This window comes from Nomia melanderi, chromosome 12 (genome assembly GCF_051020985.1).
Source record: "Nomia melanderi isolate GNS246 chromosome 12, iyNomMela1, whole genome shotgun sequence".
NCBI classification, from domain to species: Eukaryota; Metazoa; Arthropoda; class Insecta; order Hymenoptera; family Halictidae; genus Nomia; species Nomia melanderi.
The window spans coordinates 1223290-1249151 of NC_135010.1; the positions used below are offsets into that span (position 1 = coordinate 1223290).

Genomic DNA, 25862 nt, shown 5'->3' on the forward strand with positions numbered 1-25862 from the left:
TTGTACATAACTCTATTTCAGTATATAGTTAATTATAGAAAATACCTTTGACATTATTTTACTATTCTTCTTTGTCTTATTGCATATAAACCTAATCTAATGAACGAGACTCAATGTACTATTATTCAATTTGTCTAAATATTATCGTTAATTTGTACATATGACAAAAGTTACCTTGTTGTTAGTGTTTGTACTATTGAAATTCGTACATTAACAATTTTTATATTTACACAAAACATTGTAAATTCCAGGCGTGGCGGTTGAAGAAATGGAATGTCTTCTAGATTTTATGTATCGAGGTTCCATCGACGTCGCGGAGGAGCACTTGCCTTCCTTAATAAAAACCGCGACGGATTTGGAAGTTCGTGGTCTCTCGGGTGACCACAGGAATCAAGAAAACAGTCGGAGTCCTTACACGAGAGTCGAAACGCGAATGCAACGGTGTCACATAGAAACGAGGGTTCACACAACCGAGTACATGAAGGAGCCCTCCGTAATTCCTTTCCTGCCGAAACAGTCTTCCGTGGAATCGTTGGAAGATCACATTAAAGTAGAAGAAATCGAAGTGGAGGACGATCCAATGGTGATCGACGGGCACGAAGATGCGTTCGACGAACCTTTACGATCATCGGAAACGCAAATTGTAAGTATACATCATTAGAAATTCAATAATATTGGCATTATCCTTATCTTTACATGAATATTTCGTAACACTTATTATTGCCTGCTTAAGTTTTTGGTACTAAAGCAACATTTTTTTTCTGTTTAGCGTGTTAACTGTGGAATTTAGTTTGAAAGATCTCTCATTTTGCGCGCAATAGAATAAAGAAATGAAGTGAATACTCGTAAAACGCAGAACGAATGCACCTAGGGCATATTTTATTGAAAAACTAGAACAAAAAAAGAAGAATTACATGTTTATCTGAAAAAATAACAAATTCATCGTTGAAAGAATTAATACCATTTTACGCTTTAAGATGGTGCGTATACTCGTCAAATGCAGTTAGCTGGTTAGATTTTTTGTTTCATGTATCGAACGTTTTTAGAAATGCGATAAGAGAAGACGATAAAGTTATCATTAATTTAAAAACAAAATATTTATTGAAAAATGAAAAATTAAATATTGAAGAAAATGATTCGAACAATTCGTTACTAAACCGTATATTTTGCTTAGAAATTCATGAAGAGCACGCACAAACACGTATTACGGTTGCCATTACAGTCTTCCATTTACATTATATAGTTATATCCCAAAAATATAAGACCATTCAGAGTATTACGTACTCTTCATAAATTTAAATCGAATAATCTATGTCATTTTGCAAGTGTGAACTTCGTTTTTTTATATATTAATAAAGTAAATTTGAGGATAGTGCAATTTCCGGGCCTTGACGTTTAAGTCATAGTTATCTGTGTTTTCGACCACATAAATGCAGGTACATACAGTGAAAATTAGACCATAATGCTCATAGTATTAGGTATTTTTTCAGTGTGTTGCTACGATTTTTCTGCAGTTTTAGAAATATTTCTCTCTTTTTTTTATTTCTACATAGGTATACAAACCAACTTTATCGTTACAATTCATTGATTATAATAAATATTATGATGAAATGTTCTTGTTTGTGTACATGTTTGGCTTTATATACTGATAAACATAATTATAAGCTTACTCAATGTTTTGGTATTTCTGTAATTTGTGTTTAAAATCCGTCATTCTGTTTTGGTAGAGGTACACTAAAATTTTTTACATTATTTATGCGATTAATATATTATTTGATGGAGAAGAAACTTGTTGGGAACATTCTTCTCTTTTCTGATTTGATTGTTGTGTATCCGGTTTAGTGGGGCAGATTTTAAAATTCACTTAATTTTTTCAAATATTGTAGAATGTTAGATTTTCTACATACTATGATAATGTATATTAAAACGAATTCATCTTTTAACGAAGACCTTTCATAGAAAATCGTGTAATTACTAAGAAACAGAAGTTTTTTGGGAAGAATAACCACATATTCGAAAGTGTCCTATCGACCTGCTATGTCAATTTAATCTTGTCTGCAACTCGAGTAAAATAAACTGAATATGTTTACTATTTTTATGTAAACAAAAACTAGTTACGTTGTCCGGTAACAATTACAGGGTCAATTTAATACATGTTTTTAAGCAGTTAGCAACAGATTTTGTGGTTTATATAGTGAAAAGAATAGTATGATTAAAAAATGTTTTTCACATTTGAAAGAAGTAGAATTATGGTATACGTGGTGATGAACGTTTATCTTATCATGAAGTTAGTGTAGAATTTCATACGCGACATATAATGATACCAAAACCAATACCATCGACAATAAAAATATTGTTATAATATTTGAACGCACTAGAAATAATACAAACAATCCTCAGTCACGTAGAATTAGCAGCACGATATAATAATTGGGAACGTTATGTAATTCGACTTTCAATTTTTCGTTGTTGTATGGCTTTCTATAAAAAGTCATGACTTTAATATCAGTTCAATGAATTCGCCTAACCGCTAGTAATTTAAAAAATGCAGACGGAAGTTTGTACTGATTTATTATAAAAAGAAATCATAATAGAATCCGGAAAAATGCAACAAAAATAATTGAAGATAAAGAAAACATGTTTATCATGAAATGTGTTTTTAAAAAAGTTTTTTATGAAAGTATACAAAATTATAGTATTTTACTTAAAAAAATTTAATTGATTTTGATATCCACCTTACTATCCAGAAACAAAATAATTATTTATAACACGTAACACCCTCCTTCATAACAAACTACTTTTGTTAAAGCATTCATTTCCTAACATTATTTCCTTGCAAGATATTATAGTCAACCTTACAGCTAACTGAATTTTAAACAGCGGATTTAAAAATCAAAACTCTGGTTTCCAAATATCAACGTGTTGACAAACATTCCACTGAATAAAGTGGAAAATGACATTTTGCATTAGATTTGTTAATCTTACATAGAATTAACATTGTAGAGAATTTTATAGAGAAACCAGCGTCCCGTTCCTCCATTTACGTGATACCTTTTTATGCGGTAAATCATAAAATTACGCGATATTGTTTATATACGATATCAATTTACGCGATTTTAATTCAGTGACATTAAATAAAATTTACTTTTGTCTCCTGAAATGTCAATGTTATTATTTCTTGCACGTGATTTTCATTCGCGTAAATTAAACCGCTGTGGAACGAATATTCCGCGTAAATGGAGGGACAGCTGTGTAACTTCAACTGATTGAATACTATTAATTGATCATGGTTAATATTATGTAACGTGTTAAAATGATTGGGTATTTGATGTAATGGTTTGTACGTTTCGTTAGAAGTGTATAGAATAGCAAATATAGAATTGTTTGAGAGCAATAAATATAGAATGAAGTCATCTCGTGAAGATAAAATTGAAAATATTATTTCTTTATGAGATAAGGAACAGTCGCTGCGGTAGGCGTCAGATAAATGTGAAGTGTATCGTAAAATAGTTACAAAAATGTAGGGAATAGATAAGTAGGAATCAATTTTCTTAACTCTTGCCTTACCATGTGTAAATCCGTTCGTACCCTCAGCTGTTGATTATTTTTTTTTTCAATCTTTGCGTTGTTCACATTTGGTTAACATAACATTCGTTAGCAATAAAAAAAAACGATAAAATAAGAAAATATAAGTTCAAAATAAGGTAAAAACGCCAATAGTTGACCAGTTAAGTAAAATTTTCTACGTGAATTTTCTACGCAAACGGTTGCTCCTTTATTAAATAGAGAGACTTAATGCGTGAAAATGCTGTTTGGACTTCGTACATTAGGTAACACAACAAACCTTTTTGAAATAGTTATATTATCCAAATTTTATAGACATTTTTAAGAATTCAATACCTGCGTCAGAAGTTGACCATCCTTTAAAACGAAGAAACTACCAATTCACCATATGTTAGTTCCTAGTTGACCACTTATAGTAAAACCAAAAACACTAAAGGTGATTATTTTAATATCATTTATTTACAACGACTGTTACAAATTACAAGTAAAAGGACAAATGCAAATGAAGAAAAGTTAATTCCATATTAGAAATTGGAGGCATACAACTAACGCCAATGAAATAAATTGTTAATTTTTACGATAAACAATTTCATTCAGGTAAAAGTGTTTCGGAGCCGGATCGATAGATGATCTACCATGCCATTATCCAAAGATTATTACATTTAAAAACCTAATTTTTTATGTTTTCCTGAAAAATGGTGAACTACTGATACCAGGTATATTACTGGTGGCTTTACGCCGGTAAAACGTGGCCTTAAAATTGCCGGTACTACTAGGGTTAAGAAATGTATTGGAAGTAAATTGCACATCGTCGATCAAAATATCTGAAAACGATGAGAATTGTAGTTCAAGAACTTTATATATGTATGGCACTAAATAAATTATTTGTTGCTTTTTTTTACAAAAATCAGCAAATAGAAACACGTAAAGTATGAAAAATATGGAATGTTTCGATATTATTATTAGATACTGAAAAATGTGACTATTTCACTATTTTAATGGAGGAAATTGGTATTACCAGCAAGTCATGTTCATGCCGTTGGTAGCAAATAAAATGAGATTGTTTTACAAAAACGTTCTCTGTGTTTAAATTTTGATTTAAGAACGCACAGAAACTTTTTCCAGTACCTAATAGCTTTCATCAAATGAAATAAACCATATATTTCAAATTAAATACAAATTATATAGTAGAAATAGTTTCATTATATGATGGAATTATTTTATACATAAGGGTACTGGTTCCATAGAATTTTTGTTTTATGTATAAAGGACAGTGTTGAATATGTTATTAATTACTTCGTATATTATTAACCGAAACAATAAAAAACTGATACTCTCTAATGAAAAACTAGTTTACAAATCAGAATTTTTTAATAGCTAAATGGCTAGCACGAATTTAGATATACATAAATTTGACTACAAAATGGTCGTGATAAATACAAAAGTCGACTATAAAATATTTACAAATTGAAGATAAAACACAAAAGGAATACTGCACTTTTATAAATTATATCTACATAAGTTATTACCAAGTGTACTAGTTTAAGAGAAAACAAAGTTAAAGAAAATGGACAAAACTGTGAAGATCAAACCTATTTTTTATTTTTTTTCAAATACTTTGCACATGTTTGGTATAAATAGAACTATAATGTTGCAATCTATTTATCAGGTGTAGCTTGTAATTAATTGATCCTTTTCACTTTAATAGATAATTTAAAGTATTACGTTGCTTTCTAAGATTAGCGCCATATATTTACACTTGTGTTCGTCACTGTAGATGTAGATAATTGAAAGGTGAGATAAGAGGAGAGGAGAGGAGAATGCAAAGAAAAGCAGGATGGTCCGTTCTGGAGCTAGTGAACTTACTAATAAAGTTACTTTGTTAGTTTAACCGAAGATATTTAACGAATTATCGCAAAGTGCGTGTTATTCTCAAATATACATATCGAATTATTACACATACACGTAATTGTACAATTGAATAAACAAATAATATCGTAATAGCTACATTTGTACACCTAACCCTCGATTTACACAATAAATTGGTTCCCCAAAAATGTCGTGTAAATTCAAATCGTACAAATCGAATCCACAATTCAAATTGAAAAGGAATATACATGTAAGAAAGTTAACAAATCCATATGAAATAGTATTATTTACTTTTTTGTAAATTAAAAAATTATATACATAATTTTAAATAAAAATTCGTTAATCCAACAATATTACATATGTAATTCACAAAACAAGAAAAAAATTAATGTAATTTTTGCATTCGCCTGACCTGACTGTATTAAAATGAAATGCAAGTGCTGAATGGAAGTTCTTCCGCTGTTCTTCAACAGAAGAACTTTACACAGAAGTCGTGTAGTTTGAATGCCGCATAAATCGAGGGCTAAGTGTATAATAATGGCCCTGCATTCGTTGCAGGAATGTTGAGGATAGTATAAAATACAATACAATAGAAATACAATAGAATATGCGATCGATTACTTCAATTTTTCCGCACAACGTCACACAATCCAAGAGTCCATTGAGACGTTCAGGAGTGCCATCATAAATGAAAGTTACTTCGCCTTTGTTTTCATTGGTTGGCGAGGTACTGTTGATCTTACAACCAAAGATAAAGAGGAACATAGCTGAGTGGGCGAGAGATTACAGTACAAACGTAAATACTTACTATAATCATGCGCTCACGTTAGCCAAGCCGACCCTAGGTTTAAAAGTGCACCGGGGCAAGGGGACTTTTCCACTCACAACATTCGGCTTTCGACTTATGGTAATTATTAGCGCGTAGCAATAACAAAGGCTGGAAGCAAGATTGACTGCGACGAAGTAAAACGTAATGATAGAATACAAAATTTTCTATAGTTCCGGCTCACTCCGTTGCATTCGGCCTCGGTTCCGTCCTTTGTTATTCCCGCACGCCAATAATGACCGTATGTTGAAAGCCGAGACGGCCCGAGTATCGAACTGTACCATATAAAGATAGAAAGAAGTACAGTGCGTTACTCACGTGAGTCAAACCGACCTGTGGCTCAAAAGTGAAGAGGGGCTGGGCGAGATGTCCATTCGCAACGCTCGGTCCGACAGTAATGGCGAAATTAGTTTCAACACGTCTTTGTTACTGGCCGATCCGCAAGCTGAGGTGGAGCGTGCATCCGAGTCCCCTTACCCCCCACACTTTTGAACCACAGGCCGACTTGGCTACCATGAGTAACGCACTATACTTCAAAAATTGGAAAGGTGTGGTTATACGGAAAATAAGTCCCGCATGTCGAACTCCAAAACCAAATATTCATGAGAATAAAGTGTTGTGCGTATGGTGGAATTTGCAAGGAATTTTTTCATGTTGAGCTGTTAAAGCCCGCAAATACCGTTATTATCAACCTTTTTCTTTGTTGTATGTTTTTAGTTGCGTCAATCTAATTGGCTCATTGGCAACTATGTTTAAATTACGCAGATATGTTATCTATGTATATGATTGTATTGCGTATTCCGTAGTTGTGGATGGCTGATTAAATTAAATGTAGTATTTTAATTTCTTTTAGAAATTTAAAAATATTTTGGTCCCAATAGTTAATTGATATAGTTAATCGAAAGGGTGCAATACTGCAGCAGGACAATGCGAGGTCGCATATTGCAAAAATCGCGCAGCAAAAAATCAGAGAACTCGACTGGGAAATTTCGGTACATCCGTCGCACTCTCCTGTCTTAGCGCCACCCAATTTTCATTTAGATTTCCACAGCAATTTTTAGATAGTATAAAATGTGTTTTTGTTATTGGCCGATCCGCGAGCTGAGGTGGAGCGTGCATCCGAGTCTCCTTGCCCCCATCACTTTTGAGCCACAGGCCGACTTGATTACCATGAGTAACACACTGTACTCTCCGGCTTAGAAGAGTTGGCGGCTCCCCACGTGTACGATAAGTCAGGGAGGCAAGGGGACTCTTCCAGTTCCGATGTTCGGCACATGGTCGGTGCTGGCGCGCAGCAATAACAAAAGACGGAACCGAGACCGAATGCGACGGAGTGATACGGAACTGTGGAGAATTTTGTATTCTATCGTTACATCTCACTTCGTCGCATTTAGTCTCGCTTCCGTCTTCTTTCCGGACGATACTCCGGGACAGCGCAGGGGTAAAAGAAGTTTCTCGATAGGACCGCCTATCTTTACATTCAAGAAAGTCTGACAAATGGTATGCCAATGTCGACAATCTGTGTGAGGAAAGCCGTGCCCTCTCTATTTTGACCACTCAGACTCGCATTCCTACGAGAACTTCTTTCTATTTCTATATAATACTTACGTAACTGGATAATAGCCAAAAAGGAGTGTAAATGTTCAGTCAACTTGCGAGTGAAGTTTGATAAAATTTGGCGTTCGCTACTCATAAGGTCTTCTCGAGCGTTCGCAAGAGAAAATATAAACATGCATATGAATAGTCTTATTTATGGGTTCGTTTCATGTCGTGTGAACTTCATTTCTTATCCGGAGTTTCTTTTCGTTTAATGATCGTGATTGATACCTTTTACTAATCTTTGATAAGTCGACTAATCAGTGATTCGTTTACGACAACTGACTTTGAAAGGAAAGTTACCTGTAGATAAAATTAAAATTATATATGAAAGAATAAAAAGGGATTATTGGAGTACCATGTGTGCAATATTATTTTTTAATAATATTATTGATAATAATCAATGTATAATCATACATACCACTTAAATTCTTCAGCTTTTAATGTTTTTTTTTTAGTTTATCAGTGATCATTTTTTTCACTATCTTTTTAGTTTCAGTGAAATATGATGCTTTTAAGGTGCGTTTTATGGAAATTACTGTAAACTGTTATATTCTAGTTTTAGTTTAAATATTCGAAATTTTTTTCATGTAGTCTTCATTTCTTTGCAATTTATTACAAAATAATAATAAATAAATGATTTAAATATGTGAATATAACCAAATATTCGAAGTAAAATTCAGATCGTTTTAATGTCTTACCTCCTTTTGTACATGCAGGGAGGGGCAGTGAAAAAGTAATACCGTTAAAATATGTGCTCTTTGAAATGTAAGAATTTAAATGTATTTCTAACGATGAATATTTAAAATATAATGGTCGAGAACATAAAATAGCTAGAACAAAGGACTGAGCGTATTCGTACAAGACGTCTTTTCTTTTGTATATGTTAGAAAAATAAAATCGTAGCTAAACTTTTGCACGTCAATATAGATAGATGCTGTTTAAATAATGGGGAGGTACGAAACGAGATTATTGATTTACATACTGATTTGAAGACAACCAGGCCACGCCGCTATGGTTTATCTTATCTTATGAAGAATTCCTCTAAACTCAAAAATTCTTTAATGAAATATCGTCTGTATGTATAGAACGTAATGTAGAAAAACGCGTTAGGTAGACGAAATTATATCCTGTTATTCTGACATCTTTTATGTTTGAACTTATTATTAAATTTTATAAAATTATTTTACTGCTTTGTACAGAATATGTTTGTTGACTTTTTTCAATTCGTGTTTTTTATGCCTGACTTTTTTAAAATTCTAGACCACAACTGATTACAAATATAATATTGTGAAGAAAGATATTTTCACTTTGATTGTTGGTAATTGTTCGTATTATTGCATTTCAATGCGTTAGAATTCCAATTCTGGAAAAGTTATATATCGTTGGAACGTGTTATTTATACAGTGCCAAAACATGATTGCGATTATTATATTTCAATTATATGCAATACTTCTAAAGAAAGGGAAAATAATATAACAGAAAAATTAAAAGTACATACAGCCAATTGGAGATTTGCTCGTAAAAGATTAGTATATTTATTTACTAAAATTATAACAGAATTTTATCACTCATATAATTGTTTATATTAAATAATTATAAATAATATTTAAAGACTTTAAAAATTAGCATAATATTACATAGAAATGCAAGTGTAATAACTTGTTTGTTTTAAATATTTTTTATATTAATATATACTTTGAATAATTAACTATTTGAATGTGTTCAATAATTATTGTATATATCAGCATTATTTATTTATATTTATTAAATTCAGATATGTGCAGCATTACAGCGATATCGTTAAAAAAATATCTAAATAAAAAGTAGTTAAATGTATTCTTTTTGAATGTCAAGAACATTTGCAATTAATAGAAAATAAAATAATCTGCTATGAAAAATTCGATGGCGTTCTCTTGTATCTATTGGTTGAGTATTTTATACATGAATTATGTATTGTACTATTAAATTTTGTTTTAAAAGTGTAAATATTTGGAATTGAAATTAATTTTAAAGGATATTTTTGTACAAATGCAGCTTTATTGTACAAAAATGACAAAGTAATAATTTATTCAAAGCATTGTCCATCACTAGCCACTACTCTTTCTTATCTTTCTGACTATAGTCGCAATCCACGTCGAAAGACCGACTCGTCTTTTGAGGCTATCCACGATTCGACCGATTTTTTGGTATTCTCATAAAAGTGGAAGCACTGCTCAAACAAGCCATGCGTCATTGATCGAAACAGGTCGTAATCAGAAGGATCATTATCTGGCAAATACGACGGATGGAGTAGCACATCCCATCCAAGCGCTTCAAATAAGAATAATGTATTATCATTTTGAAGATGTCGAGTAAATAATATTCGATAGTTGTGATTAACGAAAGTACACACCAACACGTTCACGCATATACGCAAGAGAGGTGTTAGCACTTGTATACAAGGCGTCTTACTTATATAGAACACTTAAATTATTCTGTTGTTATTGAAAATGAAAAGTGATTAAAATAAGCCTAGTGGATGTGCTTCTGCGAAATAATAAATTGTTAAATTATTTATAAATCAAAACTTTTATTGTGTCGCGTACGTATTTGGTCACGTTTCAAGACGACATACTGTAATTTTTATGGAATTTTCTATATTTACTCTCCTATATTTACTTATTCTATATTTTTCGATGTATATTCAATTTCAAAGTCTGTTACAATTTATGTCCATATTCATCTGGAATGAATTAAAAGTTTTTTAAAGAAAACGTCGTTCATGCAAAGTAGACAGTCATTAAATTTGAAACTTCTTTAAGTGATAAAGAAAAACCTATTTTCTGAAAGGGTGCAATTCTAATTCACAAGATAGTCTTTTACACATATTAAGATTATTTTTATATTTTCTCATCCTACCTGAATATAACGATGTAAGTCATGCTAGTTATCGAAACAGAACGCACATTGAAAAATATAAAACAGTTTAATAACTAACAAAAATTATTGTGTAGAAATTACAGTGCGTCATTTTAAAAAATTATTAAATGTCTATACAAACTGGATCTACAACATCCTAATAATTTTTTGTATTGCAAATTGTCTAAAATAGATAGACGCCGTATGGAAATACCACTTAAAGAAAATGCCCCAAAGACATTGACATGCTTACATATTTATTAATGGTACCGGAAAGTAATGTTGTTTCGGTTTGACGTTTATCGTCGAATCAATGTTGCAAGTATTGTGTTGATTGTATTGTGTGATTGTATTGTGTACTCCGTAGTTGTGGATGGCTGATTAAATTAAGTGTAGTATTTTAATTTCTTTTAGAAATTTAAAAATATTTTGGTCCCAATTTCAAGCAAAATTTGATAAAGATATTGATGCACTATATCCTCCGAACAAATGTAATATTCACCGTATAGATGAAATACTACAGAAGTTTTGTAACGTTATTTTAGAGGCAGCATAGTGAACCATTCTTAAAACTCTTTCAAGTAGGCGGAAGAAAAGAGTCCCATGGTGGAATAAGGAACGCAAACAAGCTATCAAAAATTATCATTACTGTGAATAAGTAACACGCCTAAGCAGTGCAATTACAAAAACACGTCCTGATATGGTTAATAGAAAGGGTGCAATACTGCAGCAGGACAATGCGAGGTCGTATATTGCAAAAGTCACGCAGCAAAAAATCAGAGAACTTGACTGGGAAACTTCGGTACATCCGTCGCACTCTCCTGTCTTAGCCCCACCCAATTTTCATTTAGATCTCCATAGCAATTTTTAGATAGTAAAAAATGTTTCAGTTACAAAAATGTCAAAAACTGAATACAAAAGTATTCTAATGGAAAATGAAGGGATTGTTATAAAAGGGGCATACAAAAGCTCGCTTCCAGATGACAAAATGTCGTAGGCAATGAGATTATCTCATTGATTGAATGTTTCATGTACGATTTATAAAATTTAAATAATCTTTATATTTAAGAAACTATATTACTTTCCGGAACCTTTAATATGTCAGTTTTATATAATAGAATTTTACTGTTAACATTAAATGTACCACGACCGGTCATGTGATCGGTATTTTTAATTAAAATTTGATGTAAAGTTCTGCATTTTCTTTCGACAACCTTATATTGTTCGTTCTTACATTGTTCGATTAGTTTTTCAAGTTTTGTCTTTTTTTCATTTATATTTCCACTAAGAAAAATTTATTGTTTTACTCGTTTACCTCTATTTTATAACCAATTATTTGACTAGTTATGGATGGAATAGGTTTATATAAAGTGCCGATACGGTTAGTGTTAATGTTGATGTGAGTTCAATGAAGTAGATATTATGACTTTAACCCCTTGGCTATTGTTGGCGCCTAAAGACACTTTAAAAACTTGATTTTGGTATACTGTTAACGCCTATAGGCGCCCGTAAAATGTTATTCACAATAATTGCAACAAAGTTCGCTTAACATTCCGTTAGTTATATATTATATAAATGTAATTGTTTTATATTTCATTTAATTTAGTTCAATTCAGTGTTTCCATGGTTTCAAGACACTTTCTTAGAAATACGCGTTGATACAAAATTCTGTCGTAGCCAAAGAGTCAAACAGTCACATATTAACGATGTATCCTAAAATTTATCGGTTATAAGGAAGTTGCTCTAACAGTGAATGACGAGAAGGAATAAGTATAGATAAATGTGTTGACATCAGCAGTGCGAACTTTGCATATTCATTAAAATAAAGTGACTAAATATTCTTCTCTTATTTTGTAATTGTTATAATTTAAATTTATTTTTCATTCTACACAATCACCTTAAGGTACTGAAATGATATCTATAGTAATATGAACTTGGTGGATAAGTAAATATTAAATATCAATTAGTAATATTAAGTACTGGTTTAGAAGTTTTCTACTTGTTATAAATTTCTGTGTTATACACAGAATGAACTATAGAATGAACTTTACTGTTTTATCATCTAAAACTATCATCTAAAATACGTAGATTCACAGTTTGTATTTGAAAATAACTTCTATATTTAAGGAAAAAGTTGATTATTAAATCTAGGACAAACTACTGGCAACGACTTAAGTACTGAAAAATGAATAACAATATGAAGTGAAGTTTTACAGTCAACTTTTTACAATACTATTTTCAAGTTGTTTTGTATTTTTTAGAGACGTATGCCGCCACCAATGTACAAACGGGAAACAAGATTTAAAGGACAAAAAAGAGTCTCTGTTGGACGTACTTCTAGGAACACTGAACCACAAGAGTATAGGTCGAAAGAACGTTTAGTTCAAAAGGAAGACACTTCTAGAGAGGACATGTACGAGGACACGTCAAACACAGTTAAATCTGAACCAAGCTTTAATAACGGATCTACTGACCCTACAGTACCGGATATACAGATGAACGATGACTTACAAGAACGAGATGAGAGTATGGTACGAAAAGATAAATATAATTGAAATTATTTTTATGCTTAATGTCACATATATGCTATTAATTATTAATTACAAGCATATGTAAACAAACGCTCAAGGAATATTGAAACAGTTAATTTACGAAAATCAAATGAAAATCGTTTGGATATTTGAATCTGTTTCGATAGAATAAATAATTTTGTACAATATATCTTAATATATTCAGTATATAAAATATTTATAACTAACTTGAAAACATTATGCTGTAATGAATATTTAATTCAATACATCCTGATTGCGCCATTATAAAGACATAGTTGTAATATAATTATTTTTAAATTATATAGATTGTTTGACTACATATAGTAGATATTTAGGGGCTTATTGAAAGAAATGTCGTTTTTTATGCTAACTTCTAGTGTAAAAAATTAATACTTACGACTTTTTAGTCATTGATGTATTTATCATCGTTGTGTATAACCTTCCCTCATTTTTCGATTAACTTTTTAATACTATTTTTGAAATGGCATTAAAAAATATTTTATAGTGTAGAATAAGAAACGACATTATATATAGAATCTCCCTTTAAAATCTCTACCACGTATCGTCGATAATATCATGTATAATACTTTGAAGACTACTGTAATCAGTACAAAATTTAATTCTTATTCAAATAATGAACTGAAAATATATAATACAATATATATTATTGCAACATTTCATTCGGAAACTCGTTAGGCAAATAGTTACGAGATTGATATTGGGTTTTTATTTCCCAAGTGTGTATATAACACTTTTCTTGTACTCACTTGTATTTATATACATTGATAAGATTCCTATTTACATTCTAACGAGTCTTTTACTTTACGAGTGTATTATCAATATGGGTTAATGAGAAACTTGTTTTTCCTTCCCGAAAGATTGCACTTCGCAGTATTATAAATCGAAAACATTATTTACTATTTAATACCGTTTAATAATATGATTTATAATTAATGCAGTTACACACATTAAGTAATGATTGTATAGACGTGAACAAATAAAATAAAAGTTCCATATTTATCTGTATTAGGTGGAAACTCAGTTCATGTATAACTGTTTATATGTTTATGTAACTTTTAAAATCCCCAAAGTTGTTTTTTAAAAAATGAATTCATCCACTAAAAAAATTGTTCTGTATGTAATATTAAATTTTTAAATAACGATTACAATTTTATAATGTTATCGACATGAAAATTGAGTTTTTTTCTCAGAGTTGATTTTTACATTCTAGGAACGAATCTGAATCAACATTAATTGTAAATAGAATAATACGATAACAGAAACATGGAAAAAAATTATTTGTTACAATTAGGTTTTATGCACACGAGTGATACGATTCCGTCACGATGTCGCATTGTTTTGGAGAAACAAAATTCTTTTGTCTCACAAAGAGAAAGATAAGAGAACTTTACTTACGTCTCTATTCTTCCAAACCTCCCATTCACGCTGTGTGAATCGGGACGATCGTGTGCATGTAGCTTTAAACTCTGTATGTTTTGTCGATTAATTGGACCTCTTGATTTGTTTGATCGTTTTTCAAATATTAATCCAGTGATCGAAATACACATATTTATTATAAATGATTTGTCTTTCATATATGTGTAATATTAAATTCAGGTGTTACATGGTTATTCAAATATCATATTAACCGTTCTCCAATATTTATGAATTAATTAATGTAATTTAGCTACATAATTATTTATTGCAAAAGCTCCAAAGTAATTTATTCAACTATAAATATTTGATTTGAAATTTACTATATTAAACTCTAATATCATTTATTACACACTCCGTTCATTACGAAATCAACATGCTGTAGGAGAAAGACAACTTCATTGATGTAAACAATATTTGAATTAAACAACTTCTAACAAATTATTCGTACAGCGCACAATAACACAATGACTTAAAATCAATTCTGACGTGCAATATATGTATTCGGATACATCCATCTCACTTGTACACTTTCTAAAATACTCTGTCGTCACTATGCATTAATTTTAAGTACATTTGGAATATTCTAGATTCATTTGACATGAGTGTAAAGATTAATATTTTAGGATATCAATAACCTAGAATATTCCAACATCTTAACACTTTTTCTACCGAAGGTGTCAAAAGGCATTTTTTAAAATTTTAACTGAAAATTATTTTTCCAATTTAATCCGCTTGCCTCAATTGAATTTTGAACATTTCCTATAGTTAATTTTACAATCGTTATTGGAAAATTCGATAGAAATAGTGTTAAACAGTTATTCATATTACACACACACACACGCACACACCACACGCGCACACACCACACACACACGCACCACACACACACGCACACACCACACGCATACTCACGCGTTCATCTATTCACGCACACTCAGAATACAATGAGAGGAAGAGAGACAAATACAAACATGCAATTAAAATTATTTGAATTGCAATAATTTTAACCTTCCCTTCTCAATCGTAGTACCGGTGGACATCGGTTTAGTTTTATCAATTTGAGGCAAATGAATCTTTAATTTCGTTAATTACATTAAGTCGATAAAACTATTCCGATTTCCAGCGTGTTTGAACTCATTTTAATCACAGCAATCTCAGAAATCCACTGGCACTACGTTTGAGAAAATAAGGTAAAAAACTATTGTAATAGAAATTTTCTTTTGCATGTTTACTTGAAGCGTGCGGCAGTGCTTTGAAGTCCCGCGTCTCGACCCTTGATTTTCGACATTCTGTGTCTATCCCGCTTCCGCTATATCGATCCTCTGCCACTGTTAGGCTGTGCTCGAGTCAGTTTCTAGAAGCAAATAGTGTCCTCCTATTTTTTCTGCTCGGTTAAATTCCACTTCTGGGACCCGAAGTTGTGAAATTTAAACGAGCATTACTGTAAAAGCAGAAGTTGTTCTGAGCGTTCTTATAAGTTCGTAAATATGATTATTGCAGTGTTTTGTTTACAGTATACTTTTATTCCAGGATTCGTCAAGAAGTACAGATGAGAGTTCAAGGTTACTGATTAAGAAAAAGAACGAGATTGGCTCGAAAAGGACAGGACTGAACGAGGGAAAGGAAACTAGGCCGTTAATGTCAAAATCCGAAAGGGCTCAATATAAACCTTTCTCTTGCGATCTTTGTACTCTAGCCTTTACACGGGCTTCTCATTTAGCTAGACATAGAAGAGTTCACACAGGAGAAAGGCCATTCGCCTGCAGCATTTGCCCACGGATGTTCGCCAGGCAAGATAAGCTGAAGCAACATTTGGATTCACATTTACAATGGCCGAAAAGGAAAAACAATTTATCGAACACAAGCTGTCAGTCGACGACATCCTCACCGAGCAAAGGAAAAAGAGGTCGACCGCGAAAGGTTAGTAACATTTGCACGACTTATTTTAGAAATAAATAGACATTTTTTATTAATTATATTTTTATTAATAAAACTTGTATTAATTCTCTTAGGTTAATGTTATTTTAAAAACGTTGTCACTAAAAATATAGTACAATCTCTTGTATCCGAATGATCTGTTATCCAAATCTTCTATTATCCGAATAGAGTATTTTTTGCTTAGAGATATCTTCTCTTGTTTCGAATATTAGGTTGCTGTATAAGTTCAGTTCACTATTTTATTAATATAAACGATAAACAGTATATCGGACAGTAATATAATTTAAATGTAACTATTAGTAACAATTTTTTATTTTCAACAACTTCAAAATGTGTAGAAAAAGTTAACTAAAAACTAATATCAGCTAAGGTTGCACAACATCGAAGCAATTTATGCACTAAAACTGGCAATGAGACTTAAAAATCAAAATTGATCATAGTTATCGCATCTCATAGTCCCTAATTAGGCTTGATCCTATCGAGACGTCATCTTAAAAATGATGCAGACAATGAGGTCTGCACATAGAATTGTGTCATTCATACATACAGTGTCCAATTGTGCCTACATAAGTATTTGCTATTCAGTTTCGAATCGTTTTGAAGACTGATGGCGAATCGCCATTCACATTTATAACATTGTAACAAAAAATTGTCAAAATCATAATTTTGAAAAATTTTATTTTACAATTTTATAAACGTGAAAGAACAATGTATTTTTGATCTAAACTATTTTTTGCTGTCGCTTACTGTTTCAAGATACTCCACGGGAAAGAAAAATTAGTATTTCTTTCAATGGGTGGTTTTACTTCTTCAAAATGAAATTCGGCATAATAAAATTGCAATATATTCGGTTTGATTTACTCTACTTACATACAAAGTTTCATAATTTTTTGGTTTTTTCGAGTTCGAGAAATCGAATTTTTATCAGTTTCTGAAGAATGTATTAGTTTGATTAAAAACCAATATCAAGTTTTTGCAGTAGACAGCATCTTTTTACTTCCTAACTTTTTAAACATACACGCAGTTTAATCATTAATGTGTAATTTAAGAAGATATTGTGCTTGTTATCACTTTCCTTGAATTAATTCTGTTTTAAAAATGAACGGTAAGGAATTATACTCTCGAGCAATTACGCGTAAAACATAAAATAGAAATATATTGTATTTAAAATGCATTATACATGAGAACTAAAGTGTTACATGTGTGTATATCTTAAAAATACATATACCATAAATATCTGAAGACGTGTCATCGGCATCATATAGTAAGTTTTACCGAGCAACTTCTTCGTGGTGTATATATGGTGACGTTAATGTAGGCAGTATGTCAAGTTTTAATACTCATATCTCGGTAATAGTTTATGCGAAAATAAATTCGCATTATTTTGGAAACGCTTGAATGTCAGTTACAAAAGTATAAACTAAAAACTATACGGCTCCGTTAAAAAATTTTAATGAAACCATTGCGGGACGTTTCAAAGTCATCCCAAGATAAAAAATGACACTATGATGTATAGCATTCGATATTTAATACTTTATAACGTTTGTCGAAAACATTTTTCCATATGAGTTACATTTTTCGGGAAAATTAGGTGTTCTTAGTTAGCAAAAACATACTATATATACCGTAAATATACGGCGTATGTTTATTTTTACTACGTATTAGTATACATTTTAAATTATTTTACATTATCTTTTACGTTGAAAGTAAACAAATAAATATTCATTTTGTAACCGAACATTTTCTTCGCATTTAAGAATGTCTTTTGAAGGAGGCTATCGGTTTATAAAATTTATATCTTATCTTGGACCTTCATTTTTATCAACATTACTTTCATTTTAAACCGGAATATTTAGACTATTGTTTGTATGATGGTATAAGAAATATAAGGATTAAGTAACGCATTTAGGAGTGTTTGTTCACAACGTTACGTGACGTTGTACGCAGCCTAGCAAATGTATAAACCAAATAAAAATAGTCAACGCTATCATGGAAATGTAAACAGTAGTAAAATTGTTTCAACGAAAACTCAAGGAAGACAAATAAAACCATTTAACGAGAAGTCACATGAAAAATGGTAATCTCGTTTAATGAAAAGCGTTTCAATTTGAATAATCTCTATAATTTATTATTGATAAACCTCCAGAAAATCTATTTACTTTTTTCTCGATTTTGATTGTTTTTCAGTGTGTTATAGAAATTAACACATTGAACAACTTTTTAGTCCCACATTGTATTGGGTTATCTCATAAGTAATGCGGTCGTTTATATTTCATTTATCTTGAACAATAAAGATAAATAAAACTCTTTTTTAAAAGAAATTATACTGTGTAGATACACAATTTCTAGATAATGAAGGAGAATATGTTTTAGATTAAAAACAGTTTTGTTTATCTTTATTCTTAAAAATGATTTATGGGATGACTCAATATATACCACTACAATAAATTCTGTCTGTAATTGTGCGTTTGTAGCATCATACACGTTAGTAATAGTGGTTGTCGATAGCCTTACGAATCTACCATTTATGTGTTGTTTCTAGTATAGTCTAGTATACTCTGCGAGCCGGAAATAATTAAGACGAAAAAATAGGGAAACCAACAAAATAACTGAGTTTATTAACAATAAGAAAAAGGAACTATATCCTAACGAGTCGCAACTTAAACTACACACAACTTGTTGCCATCGAGGCCAACTCGCGACTCTCTCGACATAGACACTCTTTGGGACATTCGTACTCAAAAATTTTTCTCTCCCCCACAATCATTCTTCTCACTCGCACCCTCAACAAACTCTCAAGCACACACCCCTTCGAAGCCTAATAAAAAACCTTGGGCCTGCAACGTTGAGTAGACCACTTTTCTTCAATCGTTAGGCTTCCCTCTTTAGGGTCCTCCGCTGTCGCTAATGTTCGTATTCACACTTCTAAAAACATTATAAAACTACTCTGAAATTCTATATACTACAATAGCGTTTGTATTTTTCGACGATAACCAACTAAGGCCCAGTGCAGACGATCGGTTTGCGGCGAATTTCTGCAGCTTCGTCGTGTAATTGGTTACATTGAACCCATTCGTAAGGTACTCATGTTATATTAGTCGTTTTTCTCCGAATAACGTAGGTATATACAATTAGGGGAAAATATGGAAAAACGGACCAGTCAGGTAAAATGGGACAGTAATGTTTTTTATAAATAAAATGCTTGTATCGAGTTGATATCGCATAACATGGTCCTAATAAGTCCTCCATGTAGTTTAACATCGACTGCAAAGCGGAGCATGATTTATTTTTCGGTTAAAAGTATTGAAAAGATATTCAGCAGTATTTATATCTGCTAACGATTAAATATATTCAGCTAACAATTTTGATTCAATAGGAATAAAGATTTTGTATTTTTGTACGATTTTATATGATTGTACAATTTTACCCTACCATTTTTGCGAAGCAGATATTTCAGTACCTTTAAAGAATCGTATTTTCCTTCGTAACTAAATATTTTTACTACAAAGATTTTTTATTTCCTTGTAGCTAAAGGTCTATTTAAGACTTCCAAAAAAGGTTATTGCGAGTCAAAAAAAAGCGTCTCATTTTACCCTAAATTTTCGCTATTTACGAATGTCTTCGAACTATTGCGTTCATAACTTTCAAAATATAACATTCGCATAATGAATTCACTTGTATAAAGTAATGACGTAATTGACGAAAGACTCAGGTCTCAAGAACATATAAATAAATTTACAAGAAAATCTGACAATATACATGAGTAACAGATCAAGAAGAGTAAACATACCGTTTATGAGACTCACAAAATTCTTAAACCTTATAGAACCACGTAGAGTAGGTCGGAGACTGATTAATGGTTTACTTCTTTAAGAACAAATATTATATCATAAATATCATTGATACCTAACAAAAAAAAATATATTTATGGAAGCAAATGCATACCTATGCATAAGAAGAGTAGTTAAATAGTCATTTATCCAAAATTGAGTATACCACTAAAAACAATTGAAGGCATAGACATTTGACAATTTAAATGACACCGATACATCTCACTCGGAATTACTCTAATCATAACATTTTAATTCATATTGATATATAGTTTCAAATACAAATGTTTCATAGTGGATAGCAATATTGTGAGCTTCTGAAATATGGTTACCAAAAAGACTGTGCACTAGTAAAATTGTATATTTAACAACATTTAATATTTTATTTATTACAATGCATCACAAGTCTAAGTCGTTATTCTGCGCGAATGGGTTAAGCATATGTTTTTCTACGTTGTTGCGGCAATTCGTCGCAAACCGTTAGTGTGCACCGTTCGTAAGGCTGGTAAGATCGATTTCTACGAACAAACAGATGAATGTTTCAGCTATGCTTGTAACTATGTCACAGGTAAACAGTTTAATACATAATTTTAAGGAACCTGCATATATAAAGGAACATGTGAATTCAAAATGTTGATTTCTATAACATATCTAGTACTTGTACGAAGTCAAGATTCTTCGTAACGATTACTTTACTATCTTTCCTAGATCTCATACATCCAATAAAACTGAATTCGTTCGATGCATTACCAAGAAAATGAATGCTTAAGTTTATGTTACAAATGGTGTCACCCGAATTTGACGTGACAGTCAATGTGTTAAAAATCATTGTAATTGAAGGAGAAGTAACGATTTATTTGAGGCTTTCACAGCCAGGAATACTACGAGAAGTATTCAAAGTTTCCAGGTGTAAGCCGTGTTCGTTATGAATCGTTCCCCGACGTTTTGCTAGCATTGCAGCTGGCATCATCATCAGATACTGGTTACCCAGAATCAATGCTCCCTACTTAACCCGTTGGCTTAATTTTCCCGATAACCTTATAATCAGTATAACCTTTTTCATATTTCTTTATGATGCAAATGGGTTAAAAATACCTTGCTCGGAGTTAAGGATGAATGAACACCAATCCCGTGTTTCTAATTGGTTAGTAGATCAATGAAAAAATGAAAAGAGGTTGGTGCAAATTGAAGTTGGTAACCACAGTTGGGATGTTTCAAGATTTCGAGTGTTTCTCTGACTTTCCACTGGTAATTTTAGTTTTGTCAAACAGGATTTTGTGTCCCGTGTTTATCTGGTGTTCGGCGACGGCTGATTGTCTGTATTTCAATCTGGAGCATTTCTCATGTTCTTTGAGTTGTGTGTTCACGCTCCTTTCAGTTTCACCGATATAAACGAAGTAACTTTTTAACAACCTTCCCTAATTGCTTTCACAATTTACGGAAGTCATTATGAAGGCGACAAATTAGTGATGGAGCTAACGTGAACATAGAACAACAAGTATGATGTTAATTTCCAGAATCAAACAACAAAACGTACAAAGTTTGACAAAAAATAATTTTCTCGGCTTCAATGAATTTAAACGTTTAGATCGGTAAACATTTGTTTCAAAAAATTGTTGCGCAATTATCTATAATATTAAAAATCGTTATTACAAATTTCACTTCAATAATTTTATTTACTTGGCAATTACTTGAATACTGTAGTATTATTATGAGAAGCGCCTATGCACTATTATTATGAAACACAATACACTGGTCTGGGCTGTAATAGTCCAGTAATTGTGTAATTTCAGTCGTCTACTACTTAAAAAATACTTTTTCTTCTATTAAATTGGTGCGCATGAAATGTCGGTTTTTCTTTCCATGTGAATGTTTGTCTCCCTATTTTCGTTACGCTTTTGTTTTTGGCATAACCTCGTTCATAGTCGCACTGTCCATTGCCAAAGTCATATTTCAAAGAAGAAAATTTTCTCAAAAGTGTTCCCTTTTGTTATTTGTTTTGAATTTTATACCGATATGAATTCAACCGATATTCGTGTAATTTCTTTATATGAGTATAAACTTAGTAATAATGCTGCAAAAGCTGCACGCAATATAAACCAGGCGTTTGGGGAAAATACTATTAACGATCGAAAAGTGTAGCGTTGGTTTGAAAATTTTCGGTCTGGTGATTTTTTCCTACAAAATGAACCGCGTGGAAGACCCAAAACGTTTGTGAAAAATGATGCTCTGAAAGCATTGGTGGAAACGAATCCAACTGTATCTACAAGGGAACTTGCTATCAGAATGAAAGTTGACCATACAACAATATTGCGACACCTTTCTGAAATTGGCAAGGTGAAAAAAATAGATAAGTGGGTACCGCACGAACTAACCGAGCGAAATAAGCTGAATCGGTTGAACGCATGCTCATCATTACTAACCCGATTTCATCGAGTGCCATTTTTCGATCGGATTATTACTTCTGATGAAAAATGAGTTCTTTACGACAATAGGAAAAGGTGTGCTCGGTGGCTTGATAGGGATGAGGCTTGTGCTCATACTCCAAAGCCATCACTTCATCCACGGAAAATTTTAATAACAGTTTGGTGGAATGTGACTGGAGTAATTCACTACTCATTCCTTCGAACTGGGGAGACAATTACAGCCGAAAAGTACTGCCAGTACATTGATGAAATGCATGAAAAATTGAAAATTATACGCCGTCGTACTTCTCCACGACAACGCTCGGCCGCATACGTCGTACAAAACAATTGCGCAATTAAATGAATTAAAATATGAAATTTTGCAGCACCCAGCTTATTCACCGGATCTTTCGCCAACCGACTTTCATTTTTTTAAACATTTAGAACAATTTTTACGGGCTAAACAGTATGAAAATGAAGACAGCCTGAAAAATTCCATATCAGAGTTTATTGATTCTAAAGATAAGAATTTCTTTAAGACAGGCATTTATGCATTAAAATCTCGTTGGGCGTGTGTTGAAGCAAAGTGTATTGAAGCAAATGGAGCATATTTTAATTGAATAAACAACTTTTCAAAAAAGATATGCTGTTTTATATATTCACTTAAAAATCCGACATTTCATACGCACCAACCTAATATTTCTATATTTCATGAAATTCAAACTGGAAAGGTTTTAAGCAATTATAAAGTAAAAGTATGGGTACAGAGAAGATAGCCCTACTAATTCCAACCACTGTCATCTAAATGAAACTCGTTTTTATATATTGTAAGAAATCGATTTTAGGTAGGTCACCCTATATATATATATATATATATATATATATATATATATATTGCAATCTATTTATTTAGGGAATATGACTCCCTTAAATATTTTTCTGTTTTTGCTAAGCAAATAAACTTATTGAGATGACAAGAGTTTAACAATAATACTCATCGATTCAGAAGAAGAATAAGTAACCAAATGTAAAAGATTTAGTATGGATCATACAATTATGTATGTAAAAATGTATGAAATGTTGCAACTAAAGTGATCTATTATATACATTTGGAAAATTTGTCAATTTCATTTACCTTTATTTGAATGAAATTTATTATTAGAAACATAATTATTCTATTGTTCGAAAATTCGGATACAAAAACTCTACTATATTTCACAACTAATGTTGTAATCTAAATTTTAATCATTTCATAATGAATAATATGTAATAGTGAATAAAAATTATATCACACAATTTTTTCACAACAGTTTTCAGTTTTTATTACTTAATGATAGAGTATATAAAATATGTCAGCTTGAATTGTACAACCACATACAGACAGATTCTTTAACAAAAAGTAATACACAATTACGATTTTTCCTTTGAAGTCTATTTTTCGAGAAAGTTAAATTAAAAAAGTCTTCCTATATGCGTAGACTTACTATGTTTTCAATCTAACAGTCACATATAATACATAGTATCACAAAAACTCATTAATTTGTTTATGTTAAATATTAGCAATGTTATGGTTGGGTCAATTTTATTAATAATTTAATTCACTACATCAGCGCTTCAAGTATTAGATTAGTTATAGTCAAAGAGTTTTTTCATCTGCAATGTCGAGAAATATTACCTTATTGAAGCTTTTTATGCGATCGTTTTAAAAATCTTGTGTATGCCAAAGGGCATACAAAATAAAAGAAAGAATCATACATGTATTTGACTAAATAAGGACACAAAATTCATTGTTATCATCTCACACATTCGACAAAATTTTCAGCAATTCATTGATTAATGTAAGTTTTATTTTTGCTAACTTATAACATGATCAGTTAGACTGAATTCATGATAACTGCCTACGGATATACGCGATCATTTTTTAAACTTAATTGTTTTGAGGATGGAACCTCAAATGAAAACTTGTTACTTTCTTTTCAATTTTTTCACAAGAAATCTATCCATACCCATACCAAGTCGTACAATAATATTACATCCGACACATGAAACCTCTTCGTAAGTCCTCGGTACATGTAATTATTTCCACTACAGTAGGTAGTGTCCCCTCGATACACTGCAAAGCTCCGATGACTGAAAAACGTAACCTGACCCAAAGTCAAGTGATATAAGACCAATACTAATTTGATGAATAAACTTTCTCATTTTTTATGATTTTCCAATTAAACTTTTATCGACGCGTATGAAAGTTTTCTGATTAAAATACAATCCAACATGCTGTAATTTGTGTCATATTTACTTAATAGATGGAAAAAAATAATCATCATTCATTAACACGCTAGCGACCACTCGTCACATTGTGCGACGCTATTGATTACAGTTGCTATGATTACATTAACGCATATTTAGTGTATGATATAGCCCATTGTTGCTTTGTGTCTTGACACTAGAACTATTGTACCAGTCAAAATGACTGGTTTCGGTTTTTCTGTTTCACAATTATCGGATATCTTAAAAGCATTGAATATTTGAAATGATTTTGAAAATAAATGGTTTCACTTGTAAACTATAGTGAATGTCTGAAGAAATCGAAAATAATCTATTTTTACCATTTTTATGGGGATTACATATTAATCATATTAATGCTCGTTAGTTTTAGTGTTAAATGTGTAAAAATTATATGAATGACGTATCACGTGAAACAATTGCAAAAAGGCACGGTCTATAGTGATGGTATTTTAAATTTGACTGTGATCGCAAAAGTGTTAAAGTAGGAAACATTAAAATTATCTGGCTACACTGTTATTTTAATTAGGATAACCTCACAATTAAAATAGCAATAGTTTCATTTAACAAATATGAAAAATAAAAAAGTTTTATTGTGGATTATTTTCTCGTTGATGTTTTTTTTATCATTCCATTTTGATTAGTGTCATTTCAATAAGTG

At 31.4% G+C, this 25862-nt stretch overlaps 1 protein-coding gene across 2 annotated transcripts in view; it reads left to right on the forward strand.

Moving 5' to 3' along the window:
* The window catches only part of LOC116426285 (uncharacterized), a 68560-nt gene that overhangs the window by 30415 nt on the left and 12283 nt on the right, over nt 1–25862 (forward strand). For both annotated transcript variants that reach the window (XM_076372849.1, XM_031975018.2), the window contains exons 3-5: nt 252–643; nt 13018–13287; nt 16276–16665. In XM_076372849.1, the coding sequence (XP_076228964.1) occupies nt 252–643; nt 13018–13287; nt 16276–16665 (1052 nt within the window). The remainder of the gene's footprint in view (nt 1–251; nt 644–13017; nt 13288–16275; nt 16666–25862) is intronic.